At 41.3% G+C, this 19,929-nt stretch overlaps 1 protein-coding gene across 6 annotated transcripts in view; it reads right to left on the reverse strand.

Moving 5' to 3' along the window:
• The window catches only part of GRIP1 (glutamate receptor interacting protein 1), a 672,771-nt gene that overhangs the window by 90,339 nt on the left and 562,503 nt on the right, over positions 1–19,929 (reverse strand). For all 6 annotated transcript variants that reach the window (XM_013056079.2, XM_004752473.2, XM_045072854.1 and 3 more), the window contains exons 8-9: positions 7,071–7,218; positions 4,930–5,099 (exon numbers count right to left, since the gene is read on the reverse strand). In XM_013056079.2, the coding sequence (XP_012911533.1) occupies positions 4,930–5,099; positions 7,071–7,218 (318 nt within the window). The remainder of the gene's footprint in view (positions 1–4,929; positions 5,100–7,070; positions 7,219–19,929) is intronic.

The raw sequence follows: 19,929 nt of genomic DNA on the forward strand, positions 1-19,929 counted from the left end.
CAGGAATCTGCAGAGCACTTGCACAGGCACTGTAATTTTATAGCTCTGTGTCCCTTGGCCCTTTCCTTCTGTTCCACTCCTGTTTCTAGTTTGGGTTCCAGCTCCCTGTCCATATCCTAGCTTCAAGCCATTATCTCCCTGACCCTTGCAACACTGGCAGACTTGGTTCCCCGATGTATCTACTACATATGTCTCTCCCAGTATCTGTAAGACAGGGTAATCTTTTTTTTTTTTTTAATTTTATTTATTTGAGACAGAAACACAGTGAGAGAGCATGAGAGGGGAGGACAGAGGGAGAGGCAGACTCCCCATAGAGCTGGGAGCCTGATGTGGGACTCGATCCCAGGACTCCAGGATCATGACCTGAGCCGAAGGCAGTCGCTTAACCAACTGAGCCACCCAGGCGCCCCAAGACAGGGTAATCTTTTAAACAAGTCCCTCCCATTTAAGCTGCTTCAGTGGGTTATAATTACAAGGAGAATTGAATGTGACCCATACTTATCTCTCTCCAGCTTTCTCCCTATCACTCTCCCCACTGTGTTGGTCTTACAGCTATTCTTAGAACAAGCCAGGGTTCTTCCTGCCACAGGGCATTTGCCTGTGCTCTTCTTTCTTCTCCCAGTTGCCCGCAGAGTTGGCTCCCTCTTATCAAGCAGGTCTCTCCACTAAGGGGCTACCTCGCTGCCCTACCCCACGCTGTCCCATTACTACTCTCTAGTCTTCACAGAACTTATCGCAGCCTGAAATGGCTTTATTTATTTAACATATTTTAAATGTTTGTGTCTCTATACTAAAATTCCATGAGAATTTACTTGGCTTGTCTGGCTCACTAGACGTAGCAGCTAGAACACTGCCTGGTCCATAATGACGGATGAATGAATGAATGCGTAAGTGAGTAAGAAGGAGCCAGAGTGTATCCGTCCACAGTGCAGCAGCATTTTCCTTGTGATAAAGAGTGTGGCAGGGGAAGTTCATAATGGATTCTCTTTGCCCATCCTCATTCTATTTTGGAGAGTGCAAGAAGATCTCTTAGAAAGATGCAATCATGGCTGTGTCTGGCTAATCCACAGCAACAGCCACTCTAATGAACTTCTTACCCAGGACTGTCTGTGTTTCAAATGAAGGCAGAGCATAGAGAATGGGCTTTAGAATCCTATACTCACTTTCTGATCCAGTTCTTTAAGGGGGACTTTGAAAATCACTGGGCATTTTTTTGTGACTGTAGTACCCAATTAACAAATCCGTAAGAAAGATATTATTGACCACTACAGGTGCCCAGCTCTGTGCCAATTGTTACAAACAGATTAAGTGTAGGTTAGTAACCTGTATCTTGACTTTGAGCTTTTCCTGATGACTATAGCTTCACATATATGAAATATTAAGGGGCAAAAATGATGTCAGAGAAATCATGAGATTGTATGCCATGCATAATGAATCCAAAAGGTGTTCAACAAAAATGTGGGTTAGGGAGACCAGCTATTGCCTCTTTTAAGAGAACATACACTCCAAATCTGTTCTGTTTTATGGAGGTGGACTTGATGCTCACTTGCTTGTGGGGCAACCATTTCAGGAATTTCAAGATAATATGTTACATTTTGCAAAAACCATTTCTTTACCTTCTCCCATTTAATGGTCCCCATAATAACAGCCAACTCTCACTGAGCACTTGCTAAATACCAGGCATTGTGCTAAATACTTTTTCATGGATTGTCTCAGATAATTCTCACAATACACTTAGGAGGCAGGCACTGCTGTTATTATTACGCCCATCTTACAGATAAAGAAACTGAGGAATAGAAGAGAGGGAGAGCTTGCTTACGGTCCCAAAGGGTGGAGGCAGAATGAAGTCTGCAAGTCTGATTCAAGAGGCCCTGCCTGGAACCACCACACACGGCCTCTTCCCGTGGGTGTTCTTGGATTTGATATAGACACATATGTAGCAAGTTAAAAATAAAATGCTCTTTACATCTCCCATGATGGCATCATTCATGGAGTTTTACGAGGTATCTGACATGGAGGGGACTTTTTTCTGCTCCCCTCTCTTGCTGTACCCTCCTGCCCTGTCCAGAATATCTAACAGGCAACAGCGGCTTTCGTGGTTGCTGCTGGAGCTCACAGATGGCAGGTTCTCACTGAATGTACTGACCGTGTCACTCTGCTCCCATGTTCTCTTCCAAAGTCTTGCGAACCTCAATCACGATTATGTCTCCCAAAGACCCTCAGTGGGACCAATTTCTAACCTTACTAGAAACTCAACAATAACTCCATCTTGGCATTTTTAGTGCTATTTATCAGCAAAAGGCACAGTTACTCTCATTCTTAGCTGATGGGCCCATTTCTTTATTTCTCTGAAAAAACTGTGGCAGTGAATGCTTTGTTGGGAAGCAAAATTTGGGAACTGTACCTTCATCCACTTTGGGATGGGAGACATGCTGTTCAGGCATCAGAATTCCTGAAAAAAACAAGCTGAACTTTCTTGTGGACAAAGGGTAAAACTATATAAAACTACTCTCCCACATTAAAGACCCTCAGAAGTTTGAGAATATATAAAAATACATAAAATTCTTTAGGTATTTCCCCCCCTTCTTAACTGTGATTAAATTGTGTTTTAAAGCCAATACTTTTGTCCTCTTGGAAATGCAAGTCTGATTTTAATGTAAAATGCAGGGAGATGCCTGTAGGCTAGATAAGAAAGATGGTACTGTCAGCCAAAGTAGATGATAAGGTCGGAAGTGGAAGCTAGAATTACTTCAACTACCAGCCCCCATCCTCCACCCCTCCAAAAAAATCACAATGACATCAGGTTTTCCACAGGGGAAAAAATTTTTTTTTTGTTCTTGGTCTCCATGTCTCTTAGTATATGAACGCACCCTCTCAAACTGTCTTGACAGGTAAAAATTTTTAATATTTCATGCGTTGGAAACTAGTTGGACTACTTAGGATTTCTACACAGGGCCAATAAAAAGGGGGAAACGGGGCTGCTATAGATAATGACATTTTGCAAGGGTCTGTTCCCTAGTCTGATTCTCTTGACAGTGGAATTTACCAAAATGAATCTCACGCAGAGAAAGCATGACACTGTGTGTGTTCATGGACCCTCCGCGGTCCAGATCCGGTGACGACTTTGGGCTAATTTAGAAGAAACTTAGTTTTAGAAATCTCTTCCCTCTGCCAGTGTGCCCTGTGGGGTCTCCTGAGCGGAAAGGGGGCACAATCCCATGAACCCCTTACCATTTCTAGTCAAAGGAGGCAGAGATTCCTTCCCTAACCTGCCTCTACCACATCACTTCTCTGCTCCATTGTGTCAAATTAAAAGCTGATAAAGGTAATGCTTTTCTAGAGATTTTCATTAGCTCCAGGGCTGTCTAAGCTCCATTTAATTAAAAAAGGTTGCATCCAGCTGACTCATTCAGTATGAAAATGATCTGGTCTGTCTTTTTTTTTTTTTCATCCCCCAAAGTGCAGTGGGTTTCAGAAGGTGGGAGACACATGATACAAACGATATCCTCACAAGCAAAATTTCAGTTCCAGGGAAAGTTCTTCTCTTTCTTTAAAAATACAAAAAAAAAAAAAAAAAAGAAAAGAAAAAAAGAAAAGAAAGCTCTTCTCCAGTCGGGCCCCCTGACAGCACTCTTGAAGCTTCAAGGAATCCATTTCAAGGAATAAAAAAGGAGGCCGCTTGGTGTAAGCAAAAGGAGAAGGAGTTGGAACAAGGACTCCACTAGAGAGACTTTCTTCATGTGATTTGGCGTTCTAAGTCCTTTACCTTGTGCCCGGTTTTATTTAAAGATGCCTAAGGGGTGGGTATATAAACACTGAGCACACATTTCTGTGAGTGTCTGTACAGTACAGATGTGGATTCCCTCAGCTGGCAGCTGTTACTGGATAAATGGAGTCAAATATTCTGATACTCCCAGGAATGGTCCTTGGTCACAGAGGTAGTTCTCCATCCCAAAAAGCTACTCTGGCAAAGAGACAATATATAGAGAAATTTTTCTCATGACTGTTTTTTTGTTTCTTTTCCTCTCCAAATATTTGAAGGGTGTGCCATTAATACCCACTTCCTAATTATTTTTTAAAAAGTGAGAGTTTTATCTTTAGGGTAAATACCCAATAGTGCAATTGCTGGGTCATAGGGCAGTTCTATTTTCAACATTTTGAGGAACCTCCATGCTGTTTTCCAGAGTGGCTGCACCAGCTTGCATTCCCACCAACAGTGTAGGAGGGTTCCCCTTTCTCCGCATCCTCACCTGATATGAGGAAGTGGTGATGCAACATGGGGGCTTAAGTGGGTAGGAGAAGAATCAATGAAACAAGATGGGATTGGGAGGGAGACAAACCATAAGTGACTCTTAATCTCACAAAACAAACTGAGGGTTGCTGGGGGGAGGGGGGTTTGGGAGAAGGGGGTGGGATTATGGACATTGGGGAGGGTATGTGCTTTGGTGAGTGCTGTGAAGTGTGTAAACCTGGTGATTCACAGACCTGTACCCCTGGGGATAAAAAATATATGTTTATAAAAAATAAAAAATTAAAAAACAAGAAAGTGAGAGTTTTACAATTTGCCTTTGTTGTCCTTCAAGTAGAATGGAAATTCAATATGTCTAACAGGAAGTCCAATTATTTCCTTTCTCTCCACATTCAATTCACAACAAAGGCTTAAAAAAAAAAAAAGTACAAGCCTGAAAATTCTGTTTCAAACCCTGTTTCTTTCCTCAGTTCTGAGGTTTCAAATAAATTACGTTTGGCTCAGGGATTGGGATGCGGGGGGGAGGATCTGCAAAATGAAGAAAAGCCAACAAAGATAATCTGCAGCTTTGAAAGAAATAAAGCCAGGAGTAGACTCCCTGTCTCTCGCCTCGAACTCTGCTGGAGAGGCAATAACTATAAGGGGAAGATAAAGAGAATTATCTAGACGGGTCCTCTCACCGTGGTCGGGTCCCTTCAGGGCCAGGCGGGTCTGATGATGAGGAAGAATCTCAAGCTTGACCTGGTCCGTGGTGTTTGCCAGGAACTGAGTGGCTTCCGCTAATGTACAGTACTCCATGCTCGTCCCGTCGATAGACAGGATGTGGTCTCCCACGTGCAGGGCACCGCATCTACGGAAAGGGAAAGGACACGTACTCAGTGGAAGCGCCTTCCGCTTTGGAATATGACTTTCCCGTCCTTCACAGTTAACGTTTCACACAGTTTCAATTGACTTAAGAAAGGAAAAGTTTGAGTGTTATAGGAAACACCATCTGTCAAATGTTAAGTACCTCGCGTGTGAATAGGAATGTAGAAAATAACAGAAAAACTCAAGGAAACGTTTTTCTCTCATGCTTCTTAAAAAAGAAGAGATTATTTCGGGGTGGCGGTGCCCAAAGTTGAAGGGAAGTGAGTGGGAGGGAAGAGAAGAACAGGACAATTTTCCCCCTTGGCTTTATTTTTTTCTTTCCTGTGATTTTTTTTTCCCCTTTGTTAGTTTTTATATCTGTAAATACGAGCTGGTAAATACTCAGAATGTCAGGATGTGACTCATAAATGGAAGGGGATCATTTACAACTATTTTATGTGTGAATGGGAATAACTGGGGGGTGGGGAGAGTGTCAGCTAATGCTTTCTCAGAACCTCTCACAGGAGCTGCCAAATCACCACTGCTTTAATTATTCTACTTTATTTTGTTATTCTGGAGTTAAACAATGATTAGTACAAAAGCTCTCGATGGTGATGGAAATTATGCAGGAGTCAGAAGAGTCAAAAAGGAGGCCTGCATGGTGAGTGAAGGGGAAAGCTGGGGGGGTGGGGGAGGGGCTAGCTGCTACATCTTGCTGAACTCCAAGAGACTGGCTCCTGGATGAGTTGAGAAAAGCAAACACAGCAGTCAGCATCCCGACGTACCAGTCAAGTGGACAGCTCCTTAAACTGGTTACCCCCTGCGGAATGGGAAAAAAACAGGGAGAAAATTAAAGCATCCTGCACCATTGAACTGGAGAACACCCCTGGATCAATGGCCGTCACTGGTAAAGGACCAAATGTAGGGTAAGACCACAGTGGAGCTGTAGACTGATCACTGCAGGAGCTGAAGACTGACCACAGTGCAGCGGCAGACGGATCACTACAGGGTTTGCTGCAGGTTACTGTATTGGAGTGCGAGGCTTCCTAGGGAGGGTGAGGGCATATGGAAAAGAGGCTGGAAACATGCAGGGGAGGTGGGGCCTCTGGGAGTGTATTGAGCAATTTCCACAGTGAGAACAGTCTCCTTCTCAAGACAAAAAAAAAAAAAAAAAAAATGGCATTTCAAGTCATCCCTTTCATCTAAAAATCAAATTCCGTGCTGATGCCCTTGGAGAGCTTCAGCGATGGAAGTGGGGGTTTTCTTACCGGGAGCTGGGAAATAATTTATTAGGTGGGCAGGTAGTCTTTTTGCCTCCAACCCTTCTTACCTTATAAGTCTAAAACAGTAATTAGGAAGAAAAACTCAGGAAGAAGGGCTTTTGTTTTCATGGTGTCATAGGAACGAGTGCTGTTTCAGGGGCCCTTGAAAACTGTGAAACCTTAAGATGAACATTCTGTGACAGCGTGAGAGCTCTCTTTAAAGACTGCATTGTTTCAAAAATACTGTTTTACTCATTTATGAAAAAAGGAATGAGATTTTTATCAGATTTTGGCAAGATTTATTTGTTAACAGTTCAGGAAAACGTATGACTTCTCTAAAGGGAGCATACTGAAGACCCTACACCAAAAGCAATCTATCACCCTAGAACAGTAGGAAAACTAGTTCAGTTGCTTGACTTTCTTTTTTTTTCTATCTCTAACAGCCACACCAAACATCAGATGAGACAACAGTACATGGTGGGGTGGCTATAAGGTAGGTGAATTTTTAAGCCCTTAGTACAATAACTTGCTTTCTCGATGAAACTCATATAAATGGGCAGGTGAATTGTTTTCTTTAATCATATATGTATGTGTGAGATGCATGTGTACATGTATAAGTATTACATGTGTGTATATACACATAGAAAAACATATATATATTTATATTTTAGCACATGCAGTTTTGAAAAGTAGGCACTTTGTACAACACCCACCTGTCTGCAATACTTGCAGATTTGATTTTGTCTATGACAATGACCTGTTTGTTACAGCACATCGAGGTAGTGAGGGCAACCCCAAGGCTGGCACCAGGAGTTTTGGCAACTTCGACTAGCAGTGGCCCGGATGCCGTTGCCACAGTATCTATGGAAGAACAAATATCAGAAAACAAAACAAAACAAAACCAGTAAGCAAACAGACACATAAAAAATGCGGATAATGTTTAGTCTGATGTTGGTCTGTTAACGTTATCGCTGAAACTTACATTTTCCTCCGGTACCATCCTCCTGGCCAGTGGTAACTCCTTAGAGCACCTTTTAGGACACCTGTTCTGCCCAGCTTGTATATCCAGTAATACGTACACAGGTTTACCTCTTCAATTAAAGTTCAAGCTTCACATTAGTTGGGGTAATGTCTTGTGTGTCCTTATGCCCTCTTTATCACTCGGCACTACCTGAAAGTACTAGGTTTCTCAATAAAAGGTTTTCAAATAGCACCTACTGTGGATGGATGGATGGATGGATGGATGGTTGGTTGGTTGGATGGAAGAGATGGATGAACAGATGAAATCTCTCAGTAACCAAGTACTAGGAATGCACACACTAAGCTGAACTTGTAAATCCTTTGCATCTTTCCCTATTCTGGACCTGATCTGAGGTCACCTCACCCTCTGCAGTGACTTCACACCACACAGATTTTATTTTTGGCTTGGAACACTCTTTCTTCCTTCAACTCCTACTCACCCTGGGGACTCAGTGTAAATATCAGCTCCTCTGAGAAGCCTCTCCTGACTCAGGATTTGGGGAGATCCCTTTCTCACGTGCTCCTACAGCCTGCTACACTCCTTCTGTTGCTGCACACACCCCAGTGTTTCGCAGCAGTCAGGGTGGATTACACGCTTCTGTCCTTCGCCAGACCGCAAGCTGGCTGTGAAGGCAGAGAGGACGTCTTGTCGGTCACAACATCCTCAGTGGCTGGCATAATGATCGGCCCAGAGGAGGTGAGCGACAAACAGTTGTTGAATGAATGCACGAGTACATGAGAAAGCTCATGCAGTCCCTTAAAGTTCAGAAGAGGCAGGGGTCCTATGGGTGAGAGCCTTGGACATGGAAATAAAACACCTGTGTTTAACCCTTTTTGTCACACTATTTTCATCACAGCACCTCAGATGAGTTACGAAAACTTTCCAAGTCAGCTTGCTCGCTTACAAAACGGTATTCTTTCCAGAGTGTTTATTTCAATGACATCAACGTCTTGTTAAAGCGTTTTGTAATTTACAAAGTGCTATACATTGATTATTGCTATATTGCGACCCCAACCGTTTTATAAGACTACATTAGAAGACTCTAATATTTCTCCGATTTTCTACTGCTTTCATTAAAGCAAACTCTGTCTTTTCTGCAAGTACATCTTTATCACAGAGGTGACGCTCGGGTAGGGCAAGCTAGGAAATCTGTCTTCCTGTTGTTGAAGCTCAGGCAGTATGGACTGGTTCATGAAGCTGAAAGTTCCACTGGAGAGACCTATTTTCAGTTTGCTGTGAAACAAGGTATTTCTTTTCTTTCTTTCTTTCTTTTTTTTAAGACTTTATTATTTATTTGACAGAGAGAGAGATCACAAGTAGGCAGAGAGGAAGGCAGAGTGAGAGGGGGAAGCAGGCTTCCTGCTGAGCAGAGAGCCCAATGCGGGGCTCAATGCCAGGACCCTGAGATCAGGACCTGAGCCAAAGGCAGAGGCTTAACCCACTCAGCCACCCAGGCACCCCACAAGGCATTTCTTGAAAAAGGTAAAGATGAGAACATTCATGCCAGCAACATCCATATTCCAGTGCTAAGGATTCTTGTATATACTATGTTTCCTTCTTTTTTCTTTCTTTTTTTTTTTTTTTTTTTTTTAGATTTTATTTAAGCGACTGAGACAACACAAATGCGGGGGTGCGGTAGGTAGAGTGGGGAAGGGCAGAGGAAGAGGGAAAAGCAGACTCCCTTCTGAGCAAGGAGCCTGATGTGGGGCTTGATCCTGGGACTCCAGGATCATGACCTGAGCCCAAAGGCAGATGCTTAACCCATTGAGCCATCCAGGCGCCTTATACTTGCTTCTTAAATGGTTGGTGATATTGCAATAATTCAGTCCTAAAAAAGGCTAAGTGACCATTAGGGCCTGTCAGTTCTCTTCCTGTCAATTCCGGTGCAGAATCTCATTAATAATAGCAGGGAGGACTCAAAGCTCTTAGTCTGCTAGCAGGACTTTATGACTCTGGGGTGTTATGACTATAATTTTCTCATGAACCTAACTCTTGTGGCTGTGACTCTCTCTCGTCTTGCTCACCTTGCTGTGTCAGCACCCTGGTCTAGGGCCATCAGTAATGTCTGGCTTCTCCTCCTTCTCCCTCACAGCTGCCTTGTTTCTCTCCAGTGCCTCCCTCACTTGGTCACGGTGCTGCCCAGGGTCCTGCTCTACTCTCACCTTGCGGTTTACAGTGAGCGGTCCCCTTGGCTATGTGCAACAGTGGTTTGCACCTGATTTGCCTCAACGGGGACCCCCGATAAAGAATTCTGCTCAGTCCTCATAATCTCTGTTTTGGTGGTCCTTACCTCACTAGGGTAGTGGATTCTGCCCACCTCTCAACTCTCACACTCCAAGTTCTGTGATTAAGTACACAAAATCTGGTGCCTCAAGCTTCACCCCCTGAAGTCCGCTGTTCTCCCCTTCCTTGAGCAGGCTCCCCAGCAAGCTCCCTTCTTGCTTAGGTTGACCCTCATGTCAGCTCTGGCCCAGCAGGACCTTTCCTCACACTATCTTTAGAGAACTTTGGAAAGACTTAATTAATTAATCAAAGAATAATTGACGGATTACATTAGTTTTAGGTATACAATGTGATGATCTGATATTCATTCATATATGCTGTGAAATGGTCACCACAAAAATAGAAGGAATAACTTTAGAAGGACAAATTTCCAAAACCACTTCTCACAGATTGGTTGGATTTTAATAGATAGCTTTGTGAGGTGATAATCACATATATTCTTCCACTTGGTTTTCTCATGTCGAAAGATCAATTTCTTTGGCTTAACGGATAAAAGTGATAAAAGTTTCTCTGGTCCTTATAACTTAACCTCTTACAAATGACAGAGACTGGTGGTTGTTCCTTGTTATTCCATCTTTCCTTCTTTCTTCAGTAACAAGCTGCTCAGCTAAGGACATTTCCCAGCCTCCTTTGCAGGGAGGTGCATCCATGTGACCAAGTTCCAGCCAATGCGGAGTGAGTAGAAGTGAGAAGTGAGCCATTTGTTGCTGTTGCAATATGGATCCAGGACTGGTGACCCATCTTCGGCCATGTAGACAAGAGCAGGGAGCCAGGTAGAACAAGCTTAGGCTTCTGAAACCCTATCTCCAGAGTTTGGAGCTCTCCCATTAAATAAACTTCTATCATATTTAAGCTAAGGTATTAGGTTTGAGTCTTTGTTAAAAGCTAAATCTATATCCTGATAAGCCTTTTCACTTGCGTCTGGCCCTCCAAAGTATCCTTCTTGAATTGCTATTCTAAGAGGCAGCTATTTATAACTAGGCAGATGTAAATTTTTTATAAAACCACAATCAACCATTACCCAGTACACATGATGTATTCATTTTTCTTAAAAGCATTACATCATGATTAAAGGTCAGAGTTTTTTTAAAAGAGATTATCAGTGTATGTGGAAATTGTTTAAATGTAAACTCTTATATTGTTATTCTTTTTTCCCTGGCCTATATTTGTCAAGGTCCTAAAAATTATATTCTTGTATGGTTCTAATGTTCCAGTTATAGTGAAGAATGAATGTTAAACTTTTCCTTTAGAAAGAAATGAGAGGAACAGGGGTATCAAGAAACACAGAAAAATACTGGCAGACTTGAAAGGAACTGATTACCCATGAGAAGCGTTTTACTTTCTGTTCTTTAAGGACATAATTAGTGCTTAAGAAAACTTTTAAGATGCATGCAAAGGTCCTATATCAGGCTATAGTGTTCTAGAAGAACAGAACAATTAGGAGAAATCATTGGTAGGAAAGGGGCGGACAGAAAGTCAAAAGGGAAGAACTACACATTAAATCCATGGAGTAGCTGACAAAATAGGTTTAAGGAGGTCATAGGAGACCTTTGCTCCCATCATCCCTTTAGCTTTGCACTTGGCTATTAGTGCTCTGCTATCACTGAATTATGGCTCCTCCCATGTGGAGGGGGTCTTGGGGTCAGACTGAGGAGAATGGGGTGGGTCTAGAACAAGTGTCAGGTTCTCTTGAGGTAGATGATGTACATACATTTAAAGCGGTTTATGGGGGGAAAAAAGAAGCATAGAGAAAGTGCACCAGATCTTCTGCTGCCATTAATTTAGAAGAGAAGAGAGATCATACCCACAGTTTCTCTGGTGCACCTCTTGAGTAAGTATCTCTTTACATAGTACTTTCCCCAATAAGGCTTCAAAGGAACAAGTGCAATATTTCCATTTAGGAGAGCCAAATGTGCCATGAATGAGTTTCTTTTACATTTTAAAGTAGAAAGCTTCAGAGTTCTGAGAAGAGAAATTTAAAGTCCTGGTTAAGGGAAGAAGCAGTGTACTTCTAAGCTGGGCTCAGAGCTGGAAGCTGGGAAGGTGATGCCTAGTTATGCCACCAACTCACCATGAAGCCCAAGCCATCATTTCCTATAAGCCTCATTTTCTTCATTAGTAAAATAAGGGGACTTGAATAAAAGCTCTCTAGCCTTAATAATCTATGACTCTACAAAGAAATAGCAACGTCAGGTAAGGAAAAGCCTAGGGAATCAGTAACTTACAGAAGGTTAATAAATTTTATAAAAATATGCAGTAGCTAAATTTAAATCCCAGTATCCTGCTAATGAGTAGAAGAGGTGAACTCTTCTAGAAAACCCATGCTTACCAAGATGGGTCGTGAAACCTCACGCTTTTAAGTATTTTGAGAACAACAGTAACATCCTTTAAAGATTGAGGTTGAGGGATGGTCTCCCATCTTTATACACTCATTATGTAATATTAAGATTTCACATTAAGACATTTCCAGGGCACAACTTTAACTTTCTAACAAGACTGTCATAATGAGGTCCTAATTTCTGCAGGAAAAAATAAAGATGTGGAAAGGAAAGGTAGGTGCTTATCTCAGGGAAGGATGATGAGGGATTTAAAAAAAAAAAAACCTTAATTTAAATTCAGTTTAGCTAACATATACTGTATTATTAATCTCAGGGGTAGAATTTAGTGATTCATTCGTTGCTTATAACACCCAGTGCTCATTACATCAAGTGCCCTCCTTAATGCCTGTCACCGAGTTACCCCATCCACCCACCCAACTGCCCTCCAGCAACCCTGAGTTTGTTTCCTAGAGTTAAGAGTCTCTTATGGTTTGCCCTCCTCTCTGTTTTTATCTTATTTTATTTTTTCTTCCCTTCCCCTATGCCCATCTGTTTTGTTTCCTAAATTCCACATATGAGTGAAAGCATATTGTATTTGTCTTTCCCTGACTTATTTCGCTGAGCATACTACTCTCTAGCTCCATCCATGTTGTTGCAAATGGCAAGATTTCATTCTTTTTAATGGCAGAGTAATATTCCATTATATTCGTATCTGTATACACACACACACACACCCACAAGGATGATCAGGGATTGTTGACAACAGTTTACTAAATATGAGCTCACCCTTCCATTGTCTCTCCTTAGTAGTCCAGTTTCACTTAATCACAATCACCCTTAAATTTATGTGTCCAGCATATATCCTTCTATGCTCCCACTGCTACTACCGCCACCTTGAACAATTCTTGGATGTTTCATGAGCACAACAAACATAATAGGTGCAAAACTGATAGTGAGCCCACCACATTTCATGGTTCTTCTTCATGTTTCCTTCTTCCAGCAACTGACTCCCATTATACACCTTCACACAAACCAGAAACTGAGGAGTCATCTCAATTCCATCTTCTCCCTCATCCTCATAAATTCCTCTTGACTCTAATTCCCAATAACTCTCAACTTCATCCTTTCTTTCCATCTCCACAATCACTCTTTCAGTCTAAGTTACCACCATCTGATAGGTCCTCATCTTCTCATGGCCTCCTCTCTCCCCCAAGCCAGTGATTTTTTTTTTTTTAAGATTTTATTTATTTATTTGTCAGAGAGAGCAAGCACAGGCAGACAGAGTGGTAGGCAGAGGCAGAGGGAGAAGCAGGCTTCCCGCTGAGCAGGGACACTGGGATCATGACCTGAGCCGAAGGCAGCCGCTTAACCAACTGAGCCACCCAAGTGTCCCACCAGTGTTTAAAAGTATCTCACCATGTTGACGCCATGCTTAAATCCTTTCAATAGCTGTTCATGTGGGGTAAAAAAAAAAAAAATTAACACAATCTACAAGGACCCACATCTGGCTCCTGCTTAACTCACCAGTTCTGTTTTCTACCATTCTGCTCTTGTTCTCTCTTCTCCAGCCCCCTCTTTTTCTTTCAAGTCTTCAAAAATGCCATGTGCCTTCTTGCCTCTGGTCCCTTCTGTCTATGGAACGCTCCAACTCTCCCCCATTCCTCCTTCACCTACTTCTTCACCACTGCCTTGTCAAGTGTCACTTCCTCAGGGATTTCTGCCTCACATCAACCTTACTGAGAAATGTATTAGCAGAACCCAGTGCTTTTTCTTCACAGCACTTCTAATAAATGCCATTCAACAATTATTTGTTTAATTAGATATTTACTTAATCTTCGGTAAACATGGAAGCTCCACACAGCAGGCATTATATAAGCCCTCCTCATGACTGTGGTTCTCCACAGTCTACAGTGTCTATGTATATAGTAGGTGCTCAGTGATATTTGTTGGTGAAGCAAGCGAAAACACGAACATTTATTATTTTAAGTGCTCTGCAAAATATACTGATGATGCGGGATTAAATCATACCCTTTCGCTTGAAGTAGTCCCTAGTGTAGTTGGGATCATGTTAACCCTATGCTTAAATCCTTTCAATGGCTATTCTTGTAACAAGGTCCATATGCATGCATAATGTTGATGATGAAGAGTATTTTTCTTTTGTCTAGATTCTAAGCCTGCATAATGAATTTCTTCTAGTGCTTCATAATATCAGACTGAGAAGTGTGTGTTTATCTAATAGTGAAAGAATTAGGGAACAGTCCATCGGCAGAAAGGTAACCCACCTTCTTCCAGATGGAACTTGAGCTCATTGGTCATTCCACTTCTAAAGTGGGTATTACAGCAGCTGAAAATGGTCAAGTAAATAAGCCTCCTCCAGGATTATGAGCTTTTAAAAAAAGACTGCTGTCATTTAAGGACTGCACAGAGGTCCTATGCCTTAAAACCATGAAGAGATGTGAATGCTCTGGATATCTGGGAGAGGACATTGTCTGGCCCCAGGAGAATCTGCCAGACCAGCTTATCTACACAGGACCTGAGCAAATCATGTTGACCTACAGCTCAAAAGAATCACAGAGTAGAATATGCTTATTTGAGTCAGGGTCCTCGCAAGAGACAGATGATACACTCAAATTGGGATAATTAGAAAGATGTGGGCAGGTTAGAGAGAAACTACAGGGATAATGCAATACTCTGGGTCCAGAAGCAAAGAGCACTTTACTACCCTGTCCTGAAGCAGCAAAGGATAGAGCTGTTAGTGAAATGGGGGTTCAGAAAGGACTGTGTGGAAAGGACGCCTGACAGGAGCTGGCACCTTCCGTCCAAGGATGTAGATCGCTCCAGTGAACCCACAGAAAAGCAGCCAGGGAAGAACACTCTCCATCCCTATTCTTCCTCCCTCTCATCCCCTGCCAGGATTCCCTCAGCTAAACCCAACTGGAGCCTGAGGTCATGAGAGCCCATTCCGCAGGCCCCGTAGGTCAGAGCACATAGCAGCATGGAGAAGGGTGGCCAGAAGCTCTAGAGGAAAAAAGGAGGATGTCCTTGTTCGTATATATCTCCACTCAATTTCTTTCCACAAAGTCAGGGGGCTGCCCGCTTTAAACTAAATATGTAATACAAAGAAATAATCAGGAAGAAGAAAAGGAGCCTACACTGCCTTGCCCACAAGGGTTAATAGAGGTGCTCTGAACTGCAAAAATGACTCAGGACTAACAGGTAAATTGAAGGAGACAGAAAGTAGATTGCTAGTTGCCAGGGCTTGGGGACAGAGGGGAAGAGGAGTGACTGCTTAAGTTTTGCATCTAGACAGAGCTGATGATTGCACAATGTTGTACATGTACTAAATGCTACTATCAGGTTGTACACATTAGCATGGTTAATTATAGATTATGTGAATTTTGCTTCAGTAAAAAAAAAAAAAAAAGATTTGGAGTTTCCTGGAAATTGGGACAATAAAGGAAGCATGGTCAATTACGCAGTAATCAATATTGCAAAGGGTGAAGTCTTCTAGTCCCTATATGGGAAGTAAGGATTTTTCTGTCAGAGAGAAAGATATCTCTCCCATGGGATTTCATATATATGATGCTAACTGATATAATGGGGAATATCCTCAACACATTTTTATAATAGGACACAGAAGTGATTTCCAATGGCTATTCCTTGACCAAGGCTAAAAAATAAAATTGAAAAACAAATCAATGATAGTGTCTCTATAAAGGAATAAGCTAATGTGGTGGTCAACTTGATTTAAAGGCAGACCCTAGGATAGACAGACTAGATACCTCTCTGGGGATCTTTCCTAGATATCAATCTTTTCCCTCACTTGGGTTTCCAACAGAAGTTGGATATCAGACATTTCAAGAAGGTCCTCTGTGAGAAGACTCTGGTATGTTGGCATTTTATATACGTGACTGAGACCAGATCCATTTGGTTTAGACATCAGGTGAATCAGGGGCAGGACTAATGTACTTTTCCGGAGATGAGAGGCCTAACCAGATCCTTGCCAGGTTAGAAGATCACATACCTCATATTCCCACAGAAGTGAGCTTTCTAAGTCTGTGGCTAACTCATCATTCTTGCAACAAAATGAATTTTAAAAGTACTTTTATTGAGCACTAACTATATGCCACAACACCAGAGAGTACCGGGACTCAAAGATGAAAATGTATTACCTCTTCCTTCTAGTAATCCCTGGGGAACTCTTGCCAAGAAGGTGGGGGGAAGTAGGACAGAACTCCTGGATCCCACTATGGAAAATGATTCTGTTGGACCTCCTTAAGTTTTAGTTATTTTTTTTTAAACTGTAGGATATACAATGTTTGCAATCCCCCCCACCCCGTGAAATCTTTAATATAGTAGGGTCAATGTGCTTTATAAAAAATAATGGGTCATCAAATAGGATGTGATTTCTAGGTTTCTAGGAAAATTACTCAAATAGGTTCGAAAGATCCAGAGAAGGTGACCAAAGTTCCCTGTCCATGAGGACCGTCTGTAGAAAGGCAACTGGTATGACCAAACATCTGTGGTACATTTCTCGGAATGGCAATGACAATGAGACCTATTGGGATCTGAGGAGTTCCCAGCACAGTGAGTTGGGATAGTTAGGAGGAGCTTTTTGGATAACACAGAATTTGATCTGAATGTTTTTCAGCTGCCTTGATTTTAATGGGCTCTAAGAAAACAACAAAACTGTTTCAGCAAGTGAGCTTTCCAGCATTACCCTAGTGGCAGTTACTTTCTGCATCACAGAAGGGGATCTACAAATGCTAACGTTTAATTGATCATTAGCCTTTTCTGGCAATTGCTTTCCATAATAAATGTTTCCCCATAACAACATCAAGAAGCTCATACTGCCTTGTGGTATTAAGCCCATTTCCCTAGTTGCCACCTAATTCCATTTACAGAAGGCCTTATGAAAAGTAGGCGTCCAGAAGCCCTGGCTTTATTCCAAGATGTCTAAGAAGATGCATAGCAAAAGTAAAAGCCAGCAGACAGGGTGGATGAATGAGTCACCCTTATTTAAGAAAGTGCAAGAGGGAAAAAATGGAGTGTGTCAAAATGAGAAAAATAAAGAGAAGAAAAATCAGGAAGAAATAATCAAGAGCCCATCCCCTGACAGAAGATTAGTTTGTCCTGCAGAAGTGAAGCATGGTTGAGAAAAATGGATCATGCAGATATAAATTATTCATGGTTAAAGACGGCTCAGTCATTAAGATATTTACACTATGGCTGAAGCCCTTGCACGCTGTGTTGATTTATGGGCTACATAATTACATAAGATATGTTGATGACTGTTTGCATGGGAAACACTCCGGATTTTTTATTTTGTTAATCAGTTTTCCCACTCTGAGCCCTGCATTTCAATCAGAGCACAAGGCTTGATTAGAACCTCCCGGGGTGGCAGAAAGACTGCTTGGTATTATTAGCTTTGCCTGCCTTCCATTCATTCTGATAAAAAGTACCTTTGGGGTACTTTTCCATTTACCCATTAGTTAAAAGTATTTTTATTAGTGATAACCTATTCAAATAATGCTACTAATAATTTCAATCTCCTTCAGATGAACTAAACTCTAAAAAGAATTTTTTTTAACTTTCAAAACAATTTCCAGGTTTTTTTTTTTTTTTTTTCTTACTGAAATACACTGCCTGGGAAATATTCCCAATACAACAGAGTGTACCTTCCATGTTCAAATGAGGTTTATCTTAAATCCTAGGTTTTTTCTAGGGAGTTAAAGGAGATAGCTGGCGTAGTTACTGTGCTGTAAGAAGAGTCCAAAGTAAGTGAAACTCAGTAATAGGTCCCACGTTAACTTGAGCTTGGCTAAAGCATGGTTGATGATTGACTTTTGTTCTCTGTAGGAGCTCACCCTGGGAATCTGATTTCCTTTGGACTATCTTGGCCCCTTACCCCACACTACATGACTGATTTTTTTTGTACCCTTCTTATTGGCTTATAGTGTCCTATAAACTTTTTATTGAAGTATAACAAACATACAGAGAAATGCATAAATCATAAATCAGCTGCTTGATAACTTTTCATAAACTGAATACATCTGTGTACCATACCCAGATCCACAAATAGAACAGTACCACCATCAAAGAATCCCCCCACTGTATAGTCCTTTAAATCACTCCCTTGTTCCTGGTAACCACGGTCTTGACTTCTACCAGCATTGGTTAGTACTGCTTATTTTTGTAGTTTAAAAAAACAGACCCAGTTCTTACTCTTCTGATTCCGGCTTCTTCTGCTCCATATTATGTTAGTGAGATTCACGTATATTGTTGGGAACAATTTTAGGTAATTCATTCTCATTGCTATATAATATTACATTGGGTGATTATGCCATAGTTTATCCATTCTACTATTTAGGTTTGGGGCTGTTGTTACAAATATTGTTATGAACACTCTACTGTGTCTTTTGGTGGACACAGAAATGCATTTCTGTGGGAGTCATAACTAGGAGTGAATTGTTGGGCTGTAGGGTATGAATATGTCAACGCAAGTAGATACTGTTAAAGAGTTTGTCAGAAGAGTTGTATGAGTTTACCTTCTAATCAGCAGGGAACGAGAGTTCCAGTTGTTCTCCATCTCTGTCACCTCGTGCTATGGTCAGTCTTTTCCACCGTGGCCATTTAGGTAGGTGTGGTAGTGGTATCACATTGTGGTTTCCATTTGCATCTCTGTGATTACTAAGGTGTTGAGCCATCTTTCCTGGCTTATTGGCCACTTTGATAACTCTTTTTTTTAAAGATTGTATTTATTTATTTGACAGACAGAGATCACAAGTAGGCAGAGAGAGAGGAGGAAGCAGGCTCCCCACTGAGCAGAGAGCCTGATGCAGGGCTCGATCCTAGGACCCTGGGATCATGACCTGAGCCGAACACAGAGGCTTTGACCCACTGAGTCACCCAGGCGCCCCTTAATAACTTTTTTTAATAAAGTGCCTGCTCAAGTTTTTCCTTCCAACTTTCCATTAGGTTTTCTGGTTTATTGACTTGTGGGAATTTAAAAATAGCATATTCTGATATGAGTCCTTTATTGGATACATGGTTTGCAAATATATTTTTCCCCTCTGCAACTTACCATTTCAGACTTTCAATGGTGTCTTTTTAGACACCAGACTTTTAATGATGTCTTTTAAGTGAAGAGAAGTTCTTAATTATTCTTTTTTTCTGTTATGGTACTTTCTGTGTTCTTTTAAAAAATCTCTGCTTACTATGAAGTCATGATGATGTTATCCCATACTTTTTCTAAGAGTTTTATTATTTGATTTTCACCTATAGATAAGGAATCTAGCTGAATTGATTTCTATGTATGGTATGGGGCAGTGTCATGGTATACTTTTTCCACATCATGGTATACTTTTTCCACATGGCTATAACCGACCCATCATCATGTGAAAGAAAATAAAACAAAACCATTCTTTTCTCACTGCATTGCAATGTCACCTTTGTCATAAACTAGGAAACTATATATGTATATTTCCGTTTCTGAACACTCTTTTTGTCACATTGGTCAATTTGTCCTTCTTACGCCAGTACCACACTGTCTGAATTATGTTAGCTTTTTCCCAGAACCTGATGTATGGTAGGATTAGTACTCTGTTCTTCTTCCAGACTGCCTTGGGTTTTCTTGGCCCATTGCAGAGTGATGTCTTACCATGAATGTAGTTCAGGGGAAGCTAGAACCCAGTAGCTAAATAAATGAAAGCATTTTGGCCCCTGGCTAAGGGAATAATACTTTCAGGTTTCAATATTAAATTTTATAGACTCACATAGTACTTATAGATATTTAAACGTGTTTTGTAGGATACTAACAAAAGTCTTCTAACACTAATTTCTCAGGCTCTAATCTTATCCCATGTAGATTAATAATAAAGAGTTTTTAAATTTTAAAACAGAGGATGAGAAAAATCAGGTCACAACGTTTCTTAAAGAAATTTATGAGTT

Source organism: Mustela putorius, unplaced genomic scaffold (assembly GCF_011764305.1).
Source record: "Mustela putorius furo isolate JIRA1106 unplaced genomic scaffold, ASM1176430v1.1 tig00537227_pilon_pilon_pilon, whole genome shotgun sequence".
Lineage (NCBI taxonomy): Eukaryota > Metazoa > Chordata > Mammalia > Carnivora > Mustelidae > Mustela > Mustela putorius.